At 43.0% G+C, this 20390-nt stretch overlaps 5 protein-coding genes across 5 annotated transcripts; 2 read left to right on the top strand and 3 right to left on the bottom strand.

Moving 5' to 3' along the window:
• Nucleotides 1-565: 565 nt before the first annotated feature.
• Nucleotides 566-4820, bottom strand: EAE98_009602 (uncharacterized protein; the record flags this gene model as incomplete). Its single annotated transcript, XM_038957223.1, has 4 exons — nucleotides 566-1000; nucleotides 1057-1956; nucleotides 2053-2583; nucleotides 2709-4820. The coding sequence occupies 4 exons, from the start codon at nucleotides 4818-4820 to the stop codon at nucleotides 566-568; spliced, it is 3978 nt and encodes a 1325-aa protein (XP_038806416.1).
• Nucleotides 4821-10079: 5259 nt separating this feature from the next.
• Nucleotides 10080-13351, bottom strand: EAE98_009601 (uncharacterized protein). Its single transcript, XM_038957222.1, has 4 exons — nucleotides 13242-13351; nucleotides 13048-13179; nucleotides 11186-12991; nucleotides 10080-11099 (listed from the first exon to the last, which is right to left on the bottom strand). Exons 1-4 carry the CDS (start codon nucleotides 13263-13265, stop codon nucleotides 10290-10292), a joined length of 2772 nt encoding a protein of 923 aa, XP_038806415.1. The 5' UTR covers nucleotides 13266-13351; the 3' UTR covers nucleotides 10080-10289.
• Nucleotides 13352-13524: 173 nt separating this feature from the next.
• Nucleotides 13525-14979, top strand: EAE98_009600 (uncharacterized protein; the record flags this gene model as incomplete). The annotated part of the gene is made up of 1 exon (XM_038957221.1): nucleotides 13525-14979. The coding sequence occupies one exon, from the start codon at nucleotides 13525-13527 to the stop codon at nucleotides 14929-14931; it is 1407 nt and encodes a 468-aa protein (XP_038806414.1). The 3' UTR covers nucleotides 14932-14979.
• A 143-nt stretch (nucleotides 14980-15122) lies between these two features.
• Nucleotides 15123-16249, bottom strand: EAE98_009599 (uncharacterized protein; the record flags this gene model as incomplete). Its single annotated transcript, XM_038957220.1, has 2 exons — nucleotides 15777-16249; nucleotides 15123-15647 (listed from the first exon to the last, which is right to left on the bottom strand). Exons 1-2 carry the CDS (start codon nucleotides 15936-15938, stop codon nucleotides 15123-15125), a joined length of 687 nt encoding a protein of 228 aa, XP_038806413.1. The 5' UTR covers nucleotides 15939-16249.
• A 1782-nt stretch (nucleotides 16250-18031) lies between these two features.
• On the top strand, nucleotides 18032-20307 carry EAE98_009598 (uncharacterized protein; the record flags this gene model as incomplete). Its single annotated transcript, XM_038957219.1, has 5 exons — nucleotides 18032-18091; nucleotides 18141-18764; nucleotides 18815-18967; nucleotides 19026-19811; nucleotides 19867-20307. The coding sequence occupies 5 exons, from the start codon at nucleotides 18032-18034 to the stop codon at nucleotides 20305-20307; spliced, it is 2064 nt and encodes a 687-aa protein (XP_038806412.1).
• Nucleotides 20308-20390: the final 83 nt, after the last annotated feature.

Genomic DNA, 20390 nt, shown 5'->3' with positions numbered 1-20390 from the left:
TGCTTGCGAGTCACACCGCTTATCAAAATCAAAATGCAACCTCGTTTATCCCCCACCAACCAACACTAGAAATGCGCCGCGCCGCGCCGCGCGCTAATTAGGTGAGGTGAGGTGAGGTGAGGTGAGATACTACATCACACATACGCGGAAAGTGGTGAGGAATTGGGTATTGATCTCTCGATGTGATGCGATGATTTAATGCAACTAAACACAGATCAATGAGATGAGCTCTGGTGGTTCATTTCTTGTGGTCTGGAAATCAGGTGATTTGGTTTAGCGAGTGATTGAGCGAAGATTGTGAATAGAAGCGGTGAGAAAGGGGGTGATGATGATGTATGCATAAAATGGTTTTTAGGTTTGGGTTTGAAGGCTATGAATGAACTTTGTTTATGTTGAATAGCAAATAAAGATGATTATGTAGATGCACATGAACAATAAAATCATAAAATGCAAAGACAGAGTATAATGTACCATCTATGAAATATGTTCAGTTCCAAAGAATCACTGGCGTTCAATGGTTTGCAATAGCTAGCAAGCAACAATAGAGTTTACTTGAGACTCTTTGTTACGTCTTACACACTCTCGGTTCATCTGATCTCCCGCTCCCCTTCCCTCTCTTGCCAACTCCTTTCCAATGCGTCCTCATCCCCTTCAACAGCACATAAGCCAAGCCCCTATAAATCACAGTACAAATGCCTAGCGCGATGATATTCCACAAGGCATCCGTATTCAAATCATAAAGATCCAGTGCCTCCACTCCGTTATTAATCGGACAACTGCCATCTGGCAGTTTCTGTGCATCAGTACACGTAAATACAATACTTCTCAAGGTGTACGGCGCTAAATTTCTAATAGCGTAGCGAATAGGCGAGAGATAGTTTACTCCTTGGAGAAACGCAGGCATACCAATGGACATGATACCGGACATAAATTGGGCTATTGATAGGAATACACTTGTAAGGTTTACGGCGAAGCCAGTGTGGGAGAAGAGGGTATTGAACTATTGTCATGTTAGTCACCACTATGAATCCCAGATCTCGGATGAGGGGAACATACCATAATACCCAAACTCTCACCACAATTAATAATGCAAAAGCAATTAAAGAAGCACACAAAGAATACCTGAGCATTTCTGGGTAATCCCGTAGCTAAATCCGTCAATATCGCAAAGATTAAAGATGTGAATATCTCAAATGGTATCTCCAGTGTAGTATATTGAGCGAAAAATGCTTCGACGCTATAAATACCATCGTCGTTTTCTCGATAGAACACATCTTTTTCATTAGGATAGACAGCAACATTTTGCAGCATGCCAACGAAATAAAATGCACAAAATTCTTGGATGAAACCGAATCTGTTTTGTACGGAATAATAGTCGTGTTTTAAGGGTGCGAAGAACAAAGCGAGAATGATGGCGAGACCTAAGACTTGCATAGTTCGAGCTAATAGTAAATCAGGTTGTCGACGGAAATTGATCGAAGCTCTATGAACAAGAATTGGGTACGCAGAGAAGAAGCCAGAGGATTTGCGAACAAGAGAGCCCAGTTCTGCGGGGGTAGATATTGTGGTTGGGATGATAGCTTTTGTGAAATCTCCGGATGACCAGGAATTGATGAGATCTCTTACTCTGGAACGAGTGGCCTCCTCTCGTCTAGACTGTTGTAAATCAATGGTGATTAGATCGAGTGCGAAATCGGCTGGATTTGTCGTAGTGGGACATGGATGGCCCAAATTATTGAAGTGTGAAATCATATCAGAGCCTTTACCAGCGTAAACGGGAAAGCCTCCACGTGCTAATAAAAGAACACTCCCAAAATGTTTAAAGGTGTCCGAACGAGATTGATGGATTGTGAGTATTAGAGTTCGACCTTCTTGTGCAAGACCTTGAAGCACTTCCATGATAGATGAAGCGGTGAATGCATCTAAACCAGAGGTTGGTTCATCCAAGAGAAGCACCTATGGTGAAGAATTAGAGTCATGGCATTTTCAAACAGCGCAAGAATTGTTTCCAATTGGAAGGGGAAGGGGAATAGATAAAGTTCTTAGACTCACCCTTGGATCCGTCAGAATTTGAACGGCGATAGTTACTCTGCGCTTTTCACCACCTGATATACCTTTAATGAGATCAGATCCAATAAGGTTATCCGCACAATCCTTCAGACCCATCTTCAGCAGAACATCCTCAGCACGTCGAATCTTTTGATCCTTTGTCATGAACGATGGAAGTCGTAGCCCAGCTGCAAAATGAAGGGTTTCTCTAACCGTTAATGAAGGCAGGAGTGCATCATCATCTTGACATACATAACAACAAACAGATCGTATGACTGAAGCCGATGGCACTGCACCGTTAAAAGTCATGTCTCCACTGGGTCGATATTTTGTTCCAATAGAATTACGTAGTCGCAAAGCCATCGCATTGAGAAGAGATGTTTTACCGCTGCCTGATGGTCCCATAATGACATTTAACACACCGGCTTGGAATGTTGCTGTGACTGGATTTAATATGATTTTGGTGGGTAGTTTCTTCCCAAATGAATTACGTTTCTCGAGATCTAAGGCGAATTTATCAAGGCCGATATCAACCTATGCTAGTTAGTGCCAATCCGTCACACAAATCGATATAGACATGGTCAAGTGCAAGCGTGCATCAATTCACGTTTTGCTATTCATGATATCACTGGGAAGCAGAAAACAGAATATCTACTCACAGTTCGAACCTCCGCCGCAGACCTTACAGTCATCTTTTCTTTCCCTGCGGAAAAGTCCGCATCTGAGCCTCTAGCTCTGGCAATCGTCATTTCAACTTTTAAGAATCGTAGACCAATGCCCGCAAGTCCGTAGAACATGATTGAATAACAGAGTAGGAAAATAATTGGCCTGACAACCCAGTTATCAGGAAATCCCAGCGAATTTATGATGAATGCGCCTGTGTATTCAACACAGGCTGGGTTCGATTCTCCGCCTTCATAAGGGCAATCATAAAACTGGCCTACGAATTCGTTTGAACACAAAGCACCAAACGCATAAAATACGTAGGCTGTCCATTTTAGCCAACGCACGTACACCGGAATAGTGTTTACTTGTACAAAAAATCCACAGGCAAAGCTCTGAACTGTATAACCCATATTTGCAATGAGAGATGCACCAGCAAAGTTTCTTGAAGCCGCTATGCACGTCATGGCGAAGGTGACGGCGATATATTGACAGAGTAGTACGATAGAAAAGAAAGTAAGGAAAGTCGAGCCATCTGATCTAAAGCCTGCCATCCAATAAGATATGAGTGAGAATATCAGAGGAACAGGAAAGTCTTCGGTAAAGAACCTTGCAATTCTTCTACTGAGCAGAAAAGGAATAACGTCCACAACATTCTCGTTATTCTCACGATCAAAGAGTTGAATGTCAATCGTCAGACGATATGTTTCAAATAAGAGCATGAGATACCCTTGTAATGCGGCAGCATTGTAAAGGGCACCTTCGCGACTGCGAATACCAGAAAGATCTTGCCCCAGGTTAAAGAACACCCACCCACTCATGATCCCCATCCCTATCGCTTCTATAAGAGATCCAAACATGCCCATAGGGTCTCGATAGGTTGTGACAAAGGTTCGAGAAGTTAGTACGCGAGTCTGACGAACGAACGGAGAGTGACGTGTCCAATTCTTTGCTCCAAGAGGTTTTGTACCCGGCGTCTCAGTAGCTGTAACCTTTTCCGAAACTTGGAAGAACCTTTTGTCATTTTCTTCTGCCCAAGCAAGTTTCAAATTTTCAACTCTTGCAGAAGAAGTTGCCTCGAGTTCAGGGGAGCGATTATCGATAGCAGCTATATCAATTAAGAACTCTGCTGGATTGACAAATGCCGGTAGCTCCATGCCAATTCCTTTGAACCAAGACAAGCAGTCCGCAGCTTTGCCAGAATATACTGGACTACCTCTTGTCAAGATTGTTAGACCATCAAACATTCCCCATATCTCGGATCTAGGTTGGTGAATGGTTGTAATAATCGTCCGACCTTTCCTGGCCAACCCTTTGAGGGTCCTGACTAGCTGAAATGCACTCGTCGCATCAAGTCCCGTGGTCGGTTCGTCCAGAAATAAGACGCTTGGGTTGCTTAACAATTGTACGCCAATGCTCGTTCTTCTTTTCTCGCCTCCAGAGCACCCCTTGTGTTGTGTGCTACCAATTCGTGTGTCGGCGCATTCCTTCAAACCAAGCTCCAAAATTACTTCCTCCACAATGTTCCTCCTTTCCTTTTCAGTTGTCGGTGGCGGCAATCGCAGATCTGCGGCATATCGTAAAGTCTCTCGGACTGTCAAAGTCGGTAGTAATACATCCTGTTGCATGACATATGCACTACGAACACTATGTACACCTTCCATGCCATTGAAAGTTGTGGTTCCACCAATTGTTAATCGTCCACTTGTCATGCGCTCAGCCATTGTATTTAACATAGTTGTCTTTCCCGAACCACTGCCACCAATAATGGCAGTAAGTGTTCCGACGGGCATCGAGGCAGAGACTGAGTGTAGGATTTGTTTCGTGGTGGGAGTGGCAAATCCATCTTGGGCCTTCTTTCGTGGTATCCATCGTTCAATTGAAAGTGCTGAAGGGGAGATATCAACGTTCACCGAGAGGTTTCGTATCTGGACATCGACTGGTTCTACAGCGGACAGAGAAAATGTATTGCTCTGGGTAGTCGTGATAGCTTGGAGATTTGTTGCATCATTTTCATATGTGGCTGATAAGGCTAACGGTTGCGATCGAATAGATAACGATGATTTGGCCTTGGCTTCCTGAGCTTCGTGCTCATCCTTCGAGTCCATATTTTGAGGTTTTCCCTACAGTCGCATCTTCTATCTCAATTCTCAATGTCTGTATTGCTGTATGCTGGTCGACGGGTTTGGTTTGATGTTTCGAGATATCCCTACTGTCAAAGAGCAAATAGCCTAAAAGAAATCTCACCAGTCTGATTCAAGGTTTTCGAATCGCACATGACATTGTATTTGAGATGAATGAGATCAAAGAGATAAGATGAAATATACTTAGACATATAATTGGGATGGAGCCAAATCCTTCGAATGGAACATCGATGTTATCTATACGGATTGGTCATTTTCCGTTGATTTGCCTCAAGGTTCTTGATATCCCAGCGGTGATGTGGATGAATTTCTTGCGGGGGGGGTTCAACAATAGCGGATTTAGCGTACCTCGGCTGCGAAGCGATGACTGCAAACAGTAATTTCAGGCGATAAGACGCCGGTCGAACCCCGCAGTGTAATGGATATCCACTGTATCGGGATAGTGTAAACCCCAACAGACGGTGAATCTGTCAGTCTGTACAACGAAATAACGTGTATGTCGCGTGTAGCGCGTGCGATCGTCGCATTCCAGAAATTCTAGAAGTTTAGAATCGAAGTCTACAAGACTACAATCGACCCCCATTTTCGAGCGGATCGCGCCAACAGTTTTCTGAGAAAGCCCCGGTGAGCTCCAATGCAGAATACAGAAGCGTTTTACATGTTGGGACATCAATTTCAGACTTTCAACTCAATCAATGTCTTTATATTATTTTGCAACACAACTGCTTTTAATGGCAATTCAATGAAGAAGTCGTGTTAGTCGAGGGAGTTGATTTTCTATCCTAGATACCCGACATGGTTACCGTTTCAATCAAGAGCTTCCAAGGTTCAGTACAACACCGGTGGCCTAGGCATGTAAGGCCACTGACATGAAGCTTCATTACTTGTTTTGTCTATCATTTTGTGTTCTGTTTTCATCCATGAAGACTACGAAGAAGTCTTCTCTTAAAATGTCCCAGAGATTATATTTCCTTAATTTCAGCAGCTAAGTAGTGGTAGCGCCTGGGATCCGAAATACGACCAAAACAACCAAGTCATGAGTCCAGCTTTGGGATTGGGATTGCCACCGACATTTTCTGCAGCCAAGCCGACTATCAAATCAATATAGACTTGCGTTGAAGTTGCACAGATTCCCCATACGATACAGCCTGATTTTAATGACGGAGAGTCTAACACACGGGTTAATACCCTGTAGCATTCAAGTCCCAAGTTTGGGATTGATCTCGGGGGGTGCGCGTCACCATCTAAATCCGAATTCGTTTCATGAGCATCTTTGTCTCCTTCTAAGTACGACCGATACCAGTGATGCAGAGCTGAAACTATCATTATTAACAGAATGACTGTGGTTGTAGTAATACCATATATCCCAGTAATGGCCCCAAATTTGAGGCTATGGCATACCAAGATACTCGCTAAAGTAATTGCGTGCTGTCGTTGCAACAAATATTGCCAAAAGTCAGATGGGTATCAACGTAGGCTCAGAATGCTCCGATCTTGTTTGTGATTCTTGACGGCTAGCGGAAAACGCAATTGCGCTCGAAATTAGAGAGGTAACGAGCTTTAAGGACGCTATAAACTGAAGTTGGCAATTCTGACTTTGGGCTATCACTATTGGTGAAATGACTATGGTCGATGAGAACTGCATGAAAGTTAAGATGGCGTTGAAATGAGCATGATTTAAGCTGGTCCCATCTTCTAATATATTTCCGCAACAATTGTTCCATAAGAGGACTTTTACCACACAGCAGCATGCCGGATATGTAAAGCGTGATAATATCTGTCGCGATACCAATACCGCCATATGGAAGGGCGAAATGTAGAATGGCTTGTGCCAGATCCATCTGTTCCGAAAGGTGTTTGACCGCCATGATCTAACTCTGAAAGGTTACTCCTACCGGATTACGTAGTCAGAGTTCAATATGGAAACGCCTCTGTCTTCAACTCACAGCAGCTGTTATTCTTTTTTTCTCTTCGCGGATACATGCAAAGTTTAAATGTGTTTTCAGCCTTGGGCATTGCGTTCAACATATTGCCTCTCGAAGAGGCACATGCACTACATGAAGCTATGTTGACTTCCGCCTTAATTAGCAATCACTCCCGAAACAGAGCGGCACCCAAATTGAGCCCTATCAGATCTTCAAAATACCATTTCTGTGATGTATGAGCTGTACAAACAGCAAATCATAATCAGACATGTGAAGACTTTTGGTCATATGGATGCACAAATCAGAAGGGAGGTACAAGCGTTGATGAATGTCTGCGCGATTAGTATTGATGTAAAACAAATTTGAAAGATGTGACTTACGGAACAACTTCAAATGATGGATATCATTCACTTCTACGCTGCTCTTACCTTAGGGCATGGCAACTTTTCTTTCGTTCTTCAACTTGGGCTCTGTATAAGGAGGCTCTCCATGAGCCTCTCTAAAGATACAAATGGTACGCTTGAATGAACCAGACTGCATCTTTCATCAGCGGCACAGTTTGGTCAGCATACCAAGTGGTTATGGCTTTCAAACCTTGCATCTCATCATATGCTTTTGAAGAGGCTCTACAACCCGTCAACTTTATTCCTGGATATCCACCGAAGCTTGACTTGTGAAATACATACCTGGTAAGATCTTACATCTAGATACTTTTAATTGCAAGAGCTCTGTCTTCGTAACGATTTTTATCCTCATGTTGCTTGCAGTGCTTTCTAGTTCGTATTAAGCCGTCCTAATGTTTATTCACTACGAGTAGCGGTGTACCATTCAAAATAAATCGACTATATAAATCCTGCCTCATACATGGGATTTCTTCCCACACATGCCACCAATTCAAAAGATATCGGCCCCAGGGGCTCTGCGAAATAGACAATGCGGGAGATAATATTTGTATCTTTTTTCTCTCCAGTGTGCTTTTCGCGATGAAAAATATTACCCATCATACATTGTCACTCGCTGTCATTCAACCCAAATTTTCACCGCCAAAAATTCGCAACGACATTATTCCCGAATAGTGACAGCGCTACAACACGCAACAATGGATATTCCTGATACCGTTCCAAAATAACAATAATATTGCACAATGGAAGAGAAATTCCAGATAAATCCCCATAGTCTGGAGTTTTTGGAGGGCCTGGGTTTCGATGGAAAGAAATTAACCATTTCGAGCTGTATCTCTGTCAAAATCCAAATACGAAGTTGGTTTTATAACACAATGTGACTTCTGATTATTCACTCTATTTTCTAGCAACTGGAAGATCCACTTTATGCACATCAGTTAGCTTGTTCGATACTTCTCGGCACAGTTCAAGCTCCTCTATAAAAGACTTCTGATTAAGTGCTTCTTTTCCAGTCAGACACCTGCCTGACCAATTATTAGATTGGGAATCAAGTTTTATGTGAGACGGTGCGGTTTGAAGATGCAGCTTTTTGATTTCTCTGATTTTTGTGATCTTCACCCAACACACCAGTAATATCTTGATTTGAAAATTGTTGTCAATTCAACCGAACGGGTACTATTCATTTGTTATTGTCAATTATATGTACCACCGAACATTGATATTTCCCATCATTTGTTCTCTTTAACTCGAAATCGAAACAACGGAATAGACTTAGTTGGCCATTACAAGTCAGCAAACCCACTTCCAGCTTTAGCTCACCTCATCAACTGTGTATCCGCTGTTACGTCAAGATCTGGGAGTCCCAGTTCTAAAAATTGTATGTTTATTTTATACCTCTTGATGCGAAATTTATCTCGACAAGCGAGAACCGAATCTGTCGTTTTTAGAAGTACCCGACCTAGGTATGGACCTAGGTATGCGTAAGCCACGAGAATCTGACTAAGTAGGGGAGATTATTTCATTCCCCAAACATGCATTTGGTTGCATATTTTCGTCAGATTTATCTATTTTTTCTAAAGAGCGTCTGCTGTCGCCTGAAGAGGGGTATTCTATTAAAAGTCCATCTTTGCCCTTCGTCAGTTTTTTAAGTCACGGTTGTTGAACAACTGATCAATCACTAAGGATTCTGAATTCTCGTTTTCCTTCCTACTTTTGAACCAAACTCCACACGATGACTGACATAAATGATGACAGCGGTATGCCAGTTTCTGGAAAGCACCCAATTGAGGAGTACGTTTAAATATTTTATTCATTACTTTAATTTTACTGCCGGATGATTTGAAATCGATTCTAATATGTACTTCTCCGCATCATTATCTCATCGACCTGATTAAATTGAAATTCGAATCGAGGACGAAGGGAAAGGAACAAGTAAAAGTTTCATGATGAGAAAGGAATTGCTTGTCGAGAAAGACATGTTCTTTAAAGATGTGTTGGTGGAGAAAAATCAAGTAACGAGAGGATGATGGGCTTGGTGATTGAAAATTGTGGTGAGGATGTGCTGGGAATACCTTTTAGGTGAATTGATATTAGAATCACGCGTCAGACTACTATCGCTGAGATATTGTTCACTCTGATAGGAAATAAAATTATATGCCACGAGACTAACATGCTAGCTTTCAATAATTTACTCTTGACAGTTGAATCTTTACTCTCCATCCTTCTCTGAGAACTCCTAGACGTCCAATCTCAAACACCTCCACTCACCTCCAAACCTTCATCTCCAATGCTCACTTCCCACCTGGGTCTTACACATCCTTGAAGCCTCTACTCCCTTGACCCATTAGTCCGAATTCATTTGTTGTGTATAGAGAGTGCTAGATCTCGTTTTCCATCTTAACACGACATCTCATATCAGATTCACATACATGCGAGGATAAGGTCTTTAAGCACTGTGGTATGAGATATCCATGATGTAGATATTCTTGATACAGGATTTTGCATTCACTTTCTATATATTCACTCACTCCCGCCTCAAACTTAGTACCTATCTTAAGAATCTCACTTGCCCAGTTGAAATCTGGTATTCGCGTAGGGTTATAAATTTGATGTGACTGTCTGTTCACAGGATGCAAAATAACACTATTTGATCATTAAGGCTCAAAAGCTTTATATTCATATCAATCATGTGACATGGGAACCGTTTAAAATGTGAAATCAATTTACCAAGGACATCTCAAACAATGACAGAGTTGTGATTCATTGAGAAGACTACAGACATTCAGGAACAATATTGATGTGACATGAGAAGAAAAAAAGGTATTTAAAGAAGGCAATTTATAGAAAAGAGCGGATTATGCGATATCCTGAGTTTGAATTAGGCAACTCAACAATCCAATTGTAAATTCATGGTTTATATTTATTGTTATAGTTGATAAGCGTTAAAGGAACATGTCTATCTACTATATGTATTGTACCTTTTCAACTCAGCGCCGCCCAGCCAGCCCACCTAGCCAGCGAGCCAAGCCATATTATCACCTCCAATTTTCCTGAACGCCAATTACATGCCATATCAAGTGCATCACCCTCCACATTGTCCCAACTCTCTATAAACATTCAATACTTTTAAAGAACGGATTCGCCCTCAATTTCTCATCGCCTCCCACCAGCCTCCTTAACACCGCAATTTTGTCCTCCTTCGCCATATCCTTCCCGTCAATTTCCGCCTTCCACTTCTTCAATATATTCTTCAACAATCGACTTCCCTCCTCCACATCCTCCTTTCCATATTCTTGACTACTTGGATCTCCATTATCAGTCTTTACACTCGTTCCGAAATCTTCCAACTCCTCTGCCTTTCTCCTCGCCATGCCTATTACTTTCTCTGGGAATTTGACTAGTTCCGCTACATGAATACCGAAACTTTGATCGCAAATTCCCTCTTCGACTTTGTAGAGTAACGTGACTTCTCGCTTCCTCTCTTGCGACGAAGGTTCTGTATCAATATGCGCCACCACATGTAAATTTTTGACTTGAGGGAAAGTATCCGCCAGCGCTGTCAGTTCATGGAAATGCGTAGCAAACATACTGAATGCTCCAATTTCCCTAACAATATATTCAGAGATGGCCCACGCTAAGCCAAATCCATCATATGTACTAGTACCTCTACCCAATTCATCAATGATAATAAGAGATTCTGAAGTTGCTGATTTAAGTATATTAGCCGTTTCTAACATCTCTGCCATGAACGTTGAGACGCCTTTGAGTTGTGAGTCTGACGCTCCTACTCTCGCTAATATACAATCGAAGATTGTAAGTTCTGCTTCTGAGCAAGGGACGAAACAACCGATTTGAGCCATCAGTGCTATAACGCCGATTTGTCGGATATATGTAGACTTTCCTCCCATGTTAGGGCCCTTTTCGGTCATTAGTTAAAGATACTTAAGTTATACAATGTCTGTAATAAACTGAGACATTGTAAGGGTGAAATTGTAGTACATACTGTAATTATAAGGAACGAGGACTCATCACGAATAAGCGAGACATCATTAGTAATGAATTGAACATCATCTTGCATTTCCATACAAGGATGGCGAGCTTCTTTAAGAATCGTAGAACCAGTTCCACGAGGATGCATCTTCGGACGGACATAAGATGTAGGGGCATGCGCAGAGGTATGGGCTAGCGAAACGATAACGTCGAGATGGGCAAGAACAGAGGCAAGTTGTTCAATGACTGGACAATAGGATGCAGCTGTGGCTACAACTTCATTCACGAGACTAGATTGGGTGCGGTTGTAATTCTCCGAGAGCTGGTCGAATTCGCGGCGTATGGAGAGGAGCTTGGAGGTGGTAAAATAGACACCATTCTTTTGTGTCTGACATTCCTGGTATTTGCTCTTGTTTCGAATACAAGATGCTTCCGTCCGTGTGAGACGCATACACCAGCCATGGACTTTGTTGTTTTCCAAGAAAATTTTCTTCTCAATCTCCTGGCCGAGATCTTTGGCTACTACACGGAATTCTTGATCCATTTCATACTTTAATTTGTCCAACTTTCGCCTAATGATATTGAGACTATCATCGAATTCAGGCTTGATGATATATTCGTGGTTGTCCATAGCATCGAGGTCGACTGTGGTCTCCACCATTTCTGCTAAATTTCCAAGACTAGCGTTGCATCCACGAAGTTTGTCCGTATATGCTTCATCAAGAGCATCACGATATTTTTCATCCATAACATCTTCGAGAGTTTTGATGAAATCCGGTATTCTTATGACAACTTGATATGCTCGAACGACATCTTCTAGATTCGCTAACTTTTTCTGAAATCGTTTGGCTAAGCGATACAAATCAGGTATCGATCGCATGTGTGTTTCTTGTATGGTTTGTTTCAATTCTTGATCTTCAACAAAAGCCTCTACCAATTGTTGTCGTTTTTCAATTTCCTCTAAACTCATTAGAGGTTGTTTCAACCATTGTGCCAAAAGTCTACTTCCCACTGGTGTTTTGCAATGATTGAGTAGGCCATAAAGAGACATAGTTTTCGATCCATCCCTCGGTCCAGGCATAAGATTGAGAGCTTTGAGCGCAGAAGCATCCAGTTTCATAAATTGCGAAAGATCATGCTGATAGAGTTGGTATTGTCCGAAATTCGAATTATCATGTAGCACACCCAGATAATTGATAAGTGCTGCAGCTGAACCCATAGCAAGTTTTAAATCCGTTTGTGGAAGAACTCCCGTAGATTTCTCATCCTTCAAAAGTCTTGCAAGATCTTGTTCGATATCTTTGGTCCCAAAGGTTCCTCCTGCTCGTTCTGTCCAGGCACAACCACAATTTTCGATAATTTGTTTAAGCTTTTGTAATTCCACATCTTTTGTCGTTCTGTCTACTTGAATTAGACATTCTTTCACTCCCAGTTGAATTAGTAGCGATTCAAAATTTGAGTATAAATCGTTGTCGAGAAATTCGCTGACTCCCAATTCCCGAACACTTGCATCTGCGAAACAGACACCGATATTTCTTGCTTCTGATGCTTTGGAGGAAACCTTCACCGCGAGTATGATTGGTGCAGCATCAAATGATCCTCCTAATTCTTCCTCCACGTCTTGCAAGTTTCCCGGCGATGCAGTCTTTGTGACCTTCCAGTTGTTTCTTCCAGAGGTTGTGAATATTTCCACTCTCTTTCCCATTCGATAAAGTGCTTCTCGCAGAAAGTTTTTGTATACTGTTACGGTCATCGTTACTGAGGGAATTTTGGTAGAATTACTGCCTAGATCTCGTAGGACTGAAGTAGTTTTGTAGACCTAAAATTGTCAGATATATACCTAGGTATTTACCTCCGTTCGTCAAGAATACATACAGTGCGGGCAATGAACGTCGCGTCGTCTCCATGAGCAGTATAAAAGTCTCCTCTATCGAAGACTCTAATAGTCTCTCCATCTCTCTGAGGTAGGTTTGTGAAGAACTTAATGAATCCGAGCTCATCGTCAACCTAATATGGAGTGTCAGTGAGAGATCTTCAAGCCCAAAGTCTGCAATTAAGAGGTGGCGTACCTTAAGCTCAGGACGAGAAGACATTTTGAGAGATTTTCCTGGATGTCGATTACAGAAGAATGTCTTCAGAATGCTCCAGAGTCAAGAAAATAGAGGTCAAATCATGAAAGTCAAATTTCTAAATCAATTTCCCATGAATTGAGTGGAGGAGACGCGACGGGCGACACGCTAAACCATAAATCACGCGTTCTGCCAAAGCGGTGAAGAAGAAAATCAATTTAGATATTCTCAGTCGTATGAAGTTCAAGCTTCCCCCTCATCAACTTCCCCAATCTATACAAAAATGTCCGACATTGACGAACGACCCTCTAAAATCCGCAAAGTCGCACCTACCGACGATGCATCGAACTCTACCGATTCAATTGCCCCCAATTGCAATTCCAATGACACAATAATGCAACTCGAAAATTCAATAAGTACTGAAGATGCCCCCGCCAATCCCAAATCCAATACCACCGAGTCCACCGCTGTAGCAAATTCAAATGAACCCAATCCCCTCTCCAAATCGCAATTAAAAAAGCGCAGGAAGCAAGAAGAATGGGAAGCCAACAAATCCAAGCGTACCGAATTCCGGCGCATCAAGCGCAAAGAAAAGCAGGCTCGTAAAGCTGCGGCTCAAGCAGCTGGACTGCTACCTCCCCCTCCACCTTCCTCATCCCGTCGACCTGTTCAAGTCCCAGTTTCTTTCCTTATTGATTGTGATTTTGAATCCTACATGATGGAAAAAGAAATTATATCATTAACAGCGCAAGTAACACGCTGTTATAGTGATAATCGAACTGCGGTTTATCGAGGACATATGGGAATATCGGGATGGGGAGGCAAAATGAAGGAGAGGTTTGAGGGGGTACTGGCAGGTAATTTTAATAGTTGGAAGGGAGTTAAGTTTATGGAAGAGGGATGGATGGAGGCCGCGGGTATCATGGATGGACTTATGAGGGGAGCTGAAGGCGGGAAGTTGCTAGGTGCTTTGGCGACAGAAAATGGACTCGAGGAATACAAGAAACCGCGCAGAGGATCAAAGAAGCAGGAAGCAGAATCGGCGGGACCAGAATCAGCGGAACTAGAATCAGCGGAAGCTGTACAGCTAGAAGTTGATGAACAGCTAAATCCATCCATTCCAGAAGCCTCAGACGCAACCAATTCCTCATCTACCACTCCAAATATAGTCTACCTCTCCTCCGACTCCGAAAATACCCTCACTACTCTCTCCCCATACACAACCTATGTAATCGGCGGCATAGTCGACAAAAACCGTCACAAAGGCCTTTGCTACAAACGAGCTTGCGATGCGGGTATCCCAACCGCAAAATTACCTATTGGAGAATATATGACTATGCAAAGTCGGACTGTGTTGACTGTGAATCATGTTATGGAGATTATGATACGGTGGCTGGAAACGGGTGATTGGGGTAAGGCTTTCTCGAAGGTTATCCCTAAGAGGAAGGAGGCGAAGTTAAAGGCCAAGGAGGAGACTGACGGGGCAGAGGGCGAGGAAGATAATGAGGGAGAGGATGGAGATGGGCTGGATGAGGACGTGAAGGTAAAGATTGAAGATGAGGACGAGAAGGTAAAGATTAAAGATGAGAGCGAAGATGGTGATGAGGGTGGAGTTTCTCTTGAAGCCGAAAAACGGGCAGAAGAGCAACAAGCATTGGATAAGGACGAAGGAAATGATACCACAGTGTGAGAAGCTGATTAAGTAAACTCAGGAATAGAATAACAAAATCATTTTGACCATTCATTCATTCATTCAAAACACTAATCAAAATCCGGGTATAATCTTCCAGTATCCATGAAAACAACCACACCTAAACGCCTCATTCCATTTCTCTCAAACGAAGATTTCTCCCCATAGAACTCAACTCAATCCCCACAATCCTAACCTCTCTTCCCCGTCCCCCTAACATATTCCTCCGCCCGTCCCGCTCTATCCCTCGTAGCCCCCACCTCCGGCAACCCCCTAAACAACCCCTCCAACCCACCAATCCCCTTCTCCCAATCCCCTTCCACCTCCACCATCCTCTCATTCCTCTCCAATCCCAATCCACTACCTCCTTCCGCAAAAATTGCCTCATCCTCCATCCCCAATTTTTCCCTCCACCCCTCAATCTCCCCCTCGTCCTCCTCCACCCCCTTCTTCCACTTTCCTTCCCTCTCCACCACCATCGCTGGCACATTTCTCCTCAGCGCAGCAATCTGTTCCACTAATTCTTCCTCCTTAACCGCCAACGCTTTTGCTCTCTCCCATAACTGCCCATCAAAAGGTTCGTGTTCTTCGCGTTCTTCGATAATATCTTTATCCTTTTCTTCCGGTTGAAGATTGGCATTTATGAGTTTACGCTGGGGTTCCATGCCATTTATAGAGATGCTGGGGGAGGCTGTGAGGAAAGTCTTGTGTATGTACTATTATGCTAGTCAGTATTCTTCCATTCTCTAATCTCAGCATTTCCTTTTCGTTTCCCGTCTCTCCAACATTTCCTCCCGTCCGAAACCCAACATCCCCAGCATCCAAGAAAAAGAAATATCACAAACCTCTCCCACGATCTCCTCCACCAACCTCCTCATCGCATCCTCCCCCTCTATCGGCGGTAGATCACGATCAATCATTTCCCGCGCCGCCCTCTTTACATTCGCGACTAGATATTTTAAATCATCTGGCGATTGGAGTTCGATTTTCCGTTGTTGTTCTGCCATATTTGTTTTCTATCTCTGTCTGTTTTCCTTTCCTTCTCTTCTTCCCTATACAACTGCGCTTTTCCCCTCCGCTATCAGCAGAGATTGTCGCGACGACGAAAGGATGAAAGATGAAAGCAAGAAAATGGCGTTGCGCAATAAATTCTCCGCGTTCACAAATCTGGACTATCTCAACTCGAGTTACCGAAAAGGCGAATCAAGGAATTCGTTCTCGTGGACTTGGAAATTTAAGTATAAATGTACTTGGTAATCAATTACGCTGTATAGTGTGGAATCAAATTGTCGTTGCCTCAATTTTGCTTCACAGACTATTTGTTTACATTCACAAGTCGGTAACCATCTTATCGGAAAACAACTTCACGACACAAGAGCAGAGCATCTAGACTTTTTAGAGTCCGTGCGCGGATGTTGATTAGTAATCATCTGACCTCACCAGGGTTCTGCTCTTTCTTTCTTTTGCACCTGAAACTACTCCCGTTGGATAAACTTACGTGCAAGCTTTATTATGTACTCTGAGAGGCCCCGGGGGGTTTCACTGATATTTCACGTCTTACTTCTGACGTATACTCACGAGTAGATCATCGAATAGATATCTAGGTAGCTACTACGAATTAGATATTAAGACTTCCTTCGAAAATACCTATCTGTTCTACATTTCCTATGTACATAATAATCTCACATTTTGGATAGATGCATTCCTATGATACGATGCTAGTATACACCCTCAAGCACACCAACATTACCTGATAGCTATTCCGATTCCGCTTTGCCCCTCTTCCCCGTTCCCTCTAAAGTTTCTTTTCACGTTCCCCTCTTCGGGCGACAGAAATCCCGCGGGGGGACTCCTAGTAATCTAGACACAGCCACTCTTCCATTCACGCCCTTCAAACTAGATTGGCCTGTCACATCCCGATGCCACTTACTTACTCCAGACTAAATAGTAGCGGCACGTGTCAGTCGTGATTCAATACCACGAAGCTTTCTCCAGGGGCCTGATAGATACAACCCAGTACAAGAGCGCTCTCGTTGTTTGAGGAGTACCTTACTATTCCCAGCTAAACATCTAGACTTATACATATGACGTGTGATATGCAATAACACGCAAGTGTCAAAGCCTGGACCGTATCACATCCCCTCCAAGTCTTCAAGCGCGTGGCAATCATCTGCGCAGAATCTATCACATTCCGTATTCCGAACAAATGTGGACCTCCATCCCCAGTAGTAAACTTAAACCTAACTCCATCTTCATGAAAGAATAATGACCAAGCGTTCAGAGTCCGAATCAAGAACAAATTAGGACCATCCACATATTTGGTAAAGACTATAAAGTAAAGCATCGCCCTTTAAAAAAAGCAAGCTATGGCATCGCTGTTCAGAGGGAACAAACAAACTTAGAATGAAACCTTAAATCGCGCAGAAGTTCTGCGCAGCAGATAGGGAAAATCTTCAATTTGAGAACGCTCGGGTGTTACCACGCTGCAGTTGGTTAAACTTTCGAATCTCTGACAGCGCTTGGGGGCAACGGGTTTCAGATCAGGTATTCTGTCAGATAGAAAGTGTCATTATTGATTAAACCGTCTGTCTTGTCTCGATTTGGATTGAGTTTACCGGATTACGTTAAGGTTTAGTTTCCGTACTGACGCATACTTTCCGGCAGTTCGGATAGTTCTGTGTTAGAGGATCAGCACTAGTATGTATCCTTGCAACGGTGGAAATACATGTGATATGCTAGTAGCGAACAATTAGGAACTAGGGTCTCGAGGCGCAGAGGAAGACTGATGAGACGTCTAGAAACTTCATCTGGCCAATGAGCCAATCTTAGGATGTCTTTTTGATTAACTCCGAATACTCTAGCAGCTGTGATATCCGAAACCAACTGTTCTATCAGGGTTGAAACCTAGCACGGATTGAGATTTCGCACGGAGAAACAAGATGAATTGGCATTGCTCCTGCGTAGTTTCTGCCATCCATAAGTTATTGGGAGGCCTCTGTCTTTTTCAAGGAAACAATAATTTTGTGAAGCAAACCTGACTTTAGATTCGGCACAAAAAGAATATTCAAACTTAAAGTTCATAATATATTGGATTGACAAGATGGTTAACACTGGGAAGCCATCCAGAGGATGTTATCTCTGCAGATCTCGGCGAGTCAAGGTAGATGTCACCCTCAATGCAGCATACTAAGGGTACTAACACAAATCAGTGTGATGAGAAAAAGCCAGGCTGTGGTAACTGCCAAAGGTTGAAGCGCGATTGTCCTGGATATCGACCAATCTTTGACGTTATGCATCGTAATGGATCGAGTTCGGCACAGCGCAAAACGTCTCATGCAATCGCAACCACAGCAGCTCTTGCTACAATTCAAGTGGCTCGCCCTCATAATCGGAGTAACTCTGAATCTAATGTAATACCTTATACACGATGGAGACCAAGGCAAAACTCTTGTCCAGACGTCCAGAGATTGATAGAAGCAATACAGAATGGAACACAATTGGCATGCCCGCCGTTGACAGCGGCATTGGAAGAACGTGCAATCTGTTTCTTTCTTTCAAATTATGTTTTGATTCCTCATGGAGCAGTGAGATGTGGCTTCCTCGGCTTTTTACTTCCATTGATGAAGCTTCAACCTTCGGCCGTTTTATCAGATTCACTATCTGCGGTGGCGCTGGCTACCTTCGGGAATCAACCAAATGCTAGGATGCTGAAGCCAAAAGCCGAGCAGGCCTACTTGAAGGCATTACGTCACGTCACTAACGCCATAGGCGATCCTAAACAAGCCACTCAAGATACAACACTTGCAGCGGTTATGTTACTTGCGCTATTTGAGGTCTATTTTCTCCATAGTTCTTTGAAGATGCCGTTACTAACTGTGAGTAGACCATGGCATATAGTCTCGTTAAAGAGAAGGAAGGCTGGAACACTTGGAATTCCCATGTGACTGGTGCAACAGCCCTTTTGAAGATGCGCGATGTAGAAGGTCCGATGACTCCTTTAACTTTGGAATTGATATGGACCGTGAAAGTACACTTGGTACGTTTAAAATCGTTTGTGTCATTGGTTAGATCAGTCGGTTAATTTACGAGAACAGAACCTAAGTTGTCTCCTCAACGGAAAGATGCTCGATATCCCAGCGGAATGGAATGAAGTCCTTACTAAGAGAAGGGACAAATCCAGGGGCGGCCCGACAATGTGTAATCGTCTTCAATGGAAAGTTGCGGAAGCGCGTGTTGAATGTGACAAACTTATGGCCAGCGCGAAACGAACTCCCCAAGACTTCGAAAATGTCCTGAATTTGATGCGAAAAGCTGAAGCCATAGAACAAAGCTACTCGGAATGGGCGGAATCAATGCCAGCTCAATGCAATTATAAGCCCATAGGATGGATCGACGCTATACCGGAAGAGAAATATGCCGAATCTAAATATTTTCCTGGTAAGATCGACAAGTATCACGAAGTTTGGGTAGCTCATATTTGGAATCTCTCCCGAGGATCGCGATTACTCAATAATAGTACTATCGTCCGATGTGCTGCCTGGCTATGCTCACCACAAGATTACCGAACTACTGTGGAGTATGAGAAAGCTATGATATCCGGAAAAGAAATGATTCGGGACGTTATTGCCAGCGTCCCTAATTGTCTCGGGGAAATACCAACAGCTATGGATATCAAAATCCCTTCTGAGCACAGCTTCGCGTGCGGAGATGAAAGCGATGCCCGTGCGAAAGGTCTATCTGGACTTTTCATATTGTGGCCTTTGTTTTCCGTCGCTACTTCGGATTTTGTTAGCAAATCGCAAAGAACATGGGTCCTAGGAAGGATGAAGTATGCGGCGGAGGAGTTGGGAGTTAGCCAAGGATCTACTGTATATTCAGAGGTATGTGTATATGGTAGCAATATTTTGTAAGTGAAGTTTCTAATCGATGTTATAGCAAAAATGTTCTGTACGAATTCCATCTTCGATGTTGGAAAAAGACGGCCTCATGCCTTCAAGGGTAGAGGAAATCTTGAACCTTCAGATTCCTCCTATTCAACAAACCTTTGAGAATGTTGACGAAATCTGGATCGAAAGGACCGATAGGTTTTCTCATTATCCAACTCCAAGCCCAACATCGACTTCTGCATGTTCGCCGAAGGCTCAACATGATTGGACATTGTTGAACACCGAATCTCTCGATATGAATACAATGAACAATTGGCCGCATCAGTCTCAGTCAAACTGGTTCAATCCAAACTTGGATGCCAATGTCATCACCTCAGCAGAGCCAGCTCAACAAACGTTGGCAGTTCCAAATCCTCATTCAGATTACCCGGTTGAATCTCAACGAGACAGAATATACCACGAGAGATTTACGGAAATATGCAAGATATGACAAGGACCGACAACGGATGGAGGTTTGCATGAGAATATGACGAATTTTATGACTGGTGTTATTGGTGGTATTAGTATTATTAG

The sequence above is a fragment of the Botrytis deweyae genome (genome assembly GCF_014898535.1).
Source record: "Botrytis deweyae strain B1 chromosome Unknown BDEW_029, whole genome shotgun sequence".
NCBI lineage: Eukaryota > Fungi > Ascomycota > Leotiomycetes > Helotiales > Sclerotiniaceae > Botrytis > Botrytis deweyae.
Note: the sequence above shows the minus strand (reverse complement) of the source record. Positions and strands in the feature narration are given on the sequence as shown.

Excerpts from the sequence above, each read along its gene's own strand:
- EAE98_009601 (XM_038957222.1), bottom strand. The coding sequence starts at position 13,265 with ATGTCTTCTCGTCCTGAGCTTAAG. Across the intron at positions 13,180-13,241 it reads CTTCTCGTCCTGAGCTTAAG|GTTGACGATGAGCTCGGATT; the intron begins GTACGCCACCTC and ends ACTCCATATTAG. Across the intron at positions 12,992-13,047 it reads CGACGTTCATTGCCCGCACT|GTCTACAAAACTACTTCAGT; the intron begins GTATGTATTCTT and ends TGACAATTTTAG.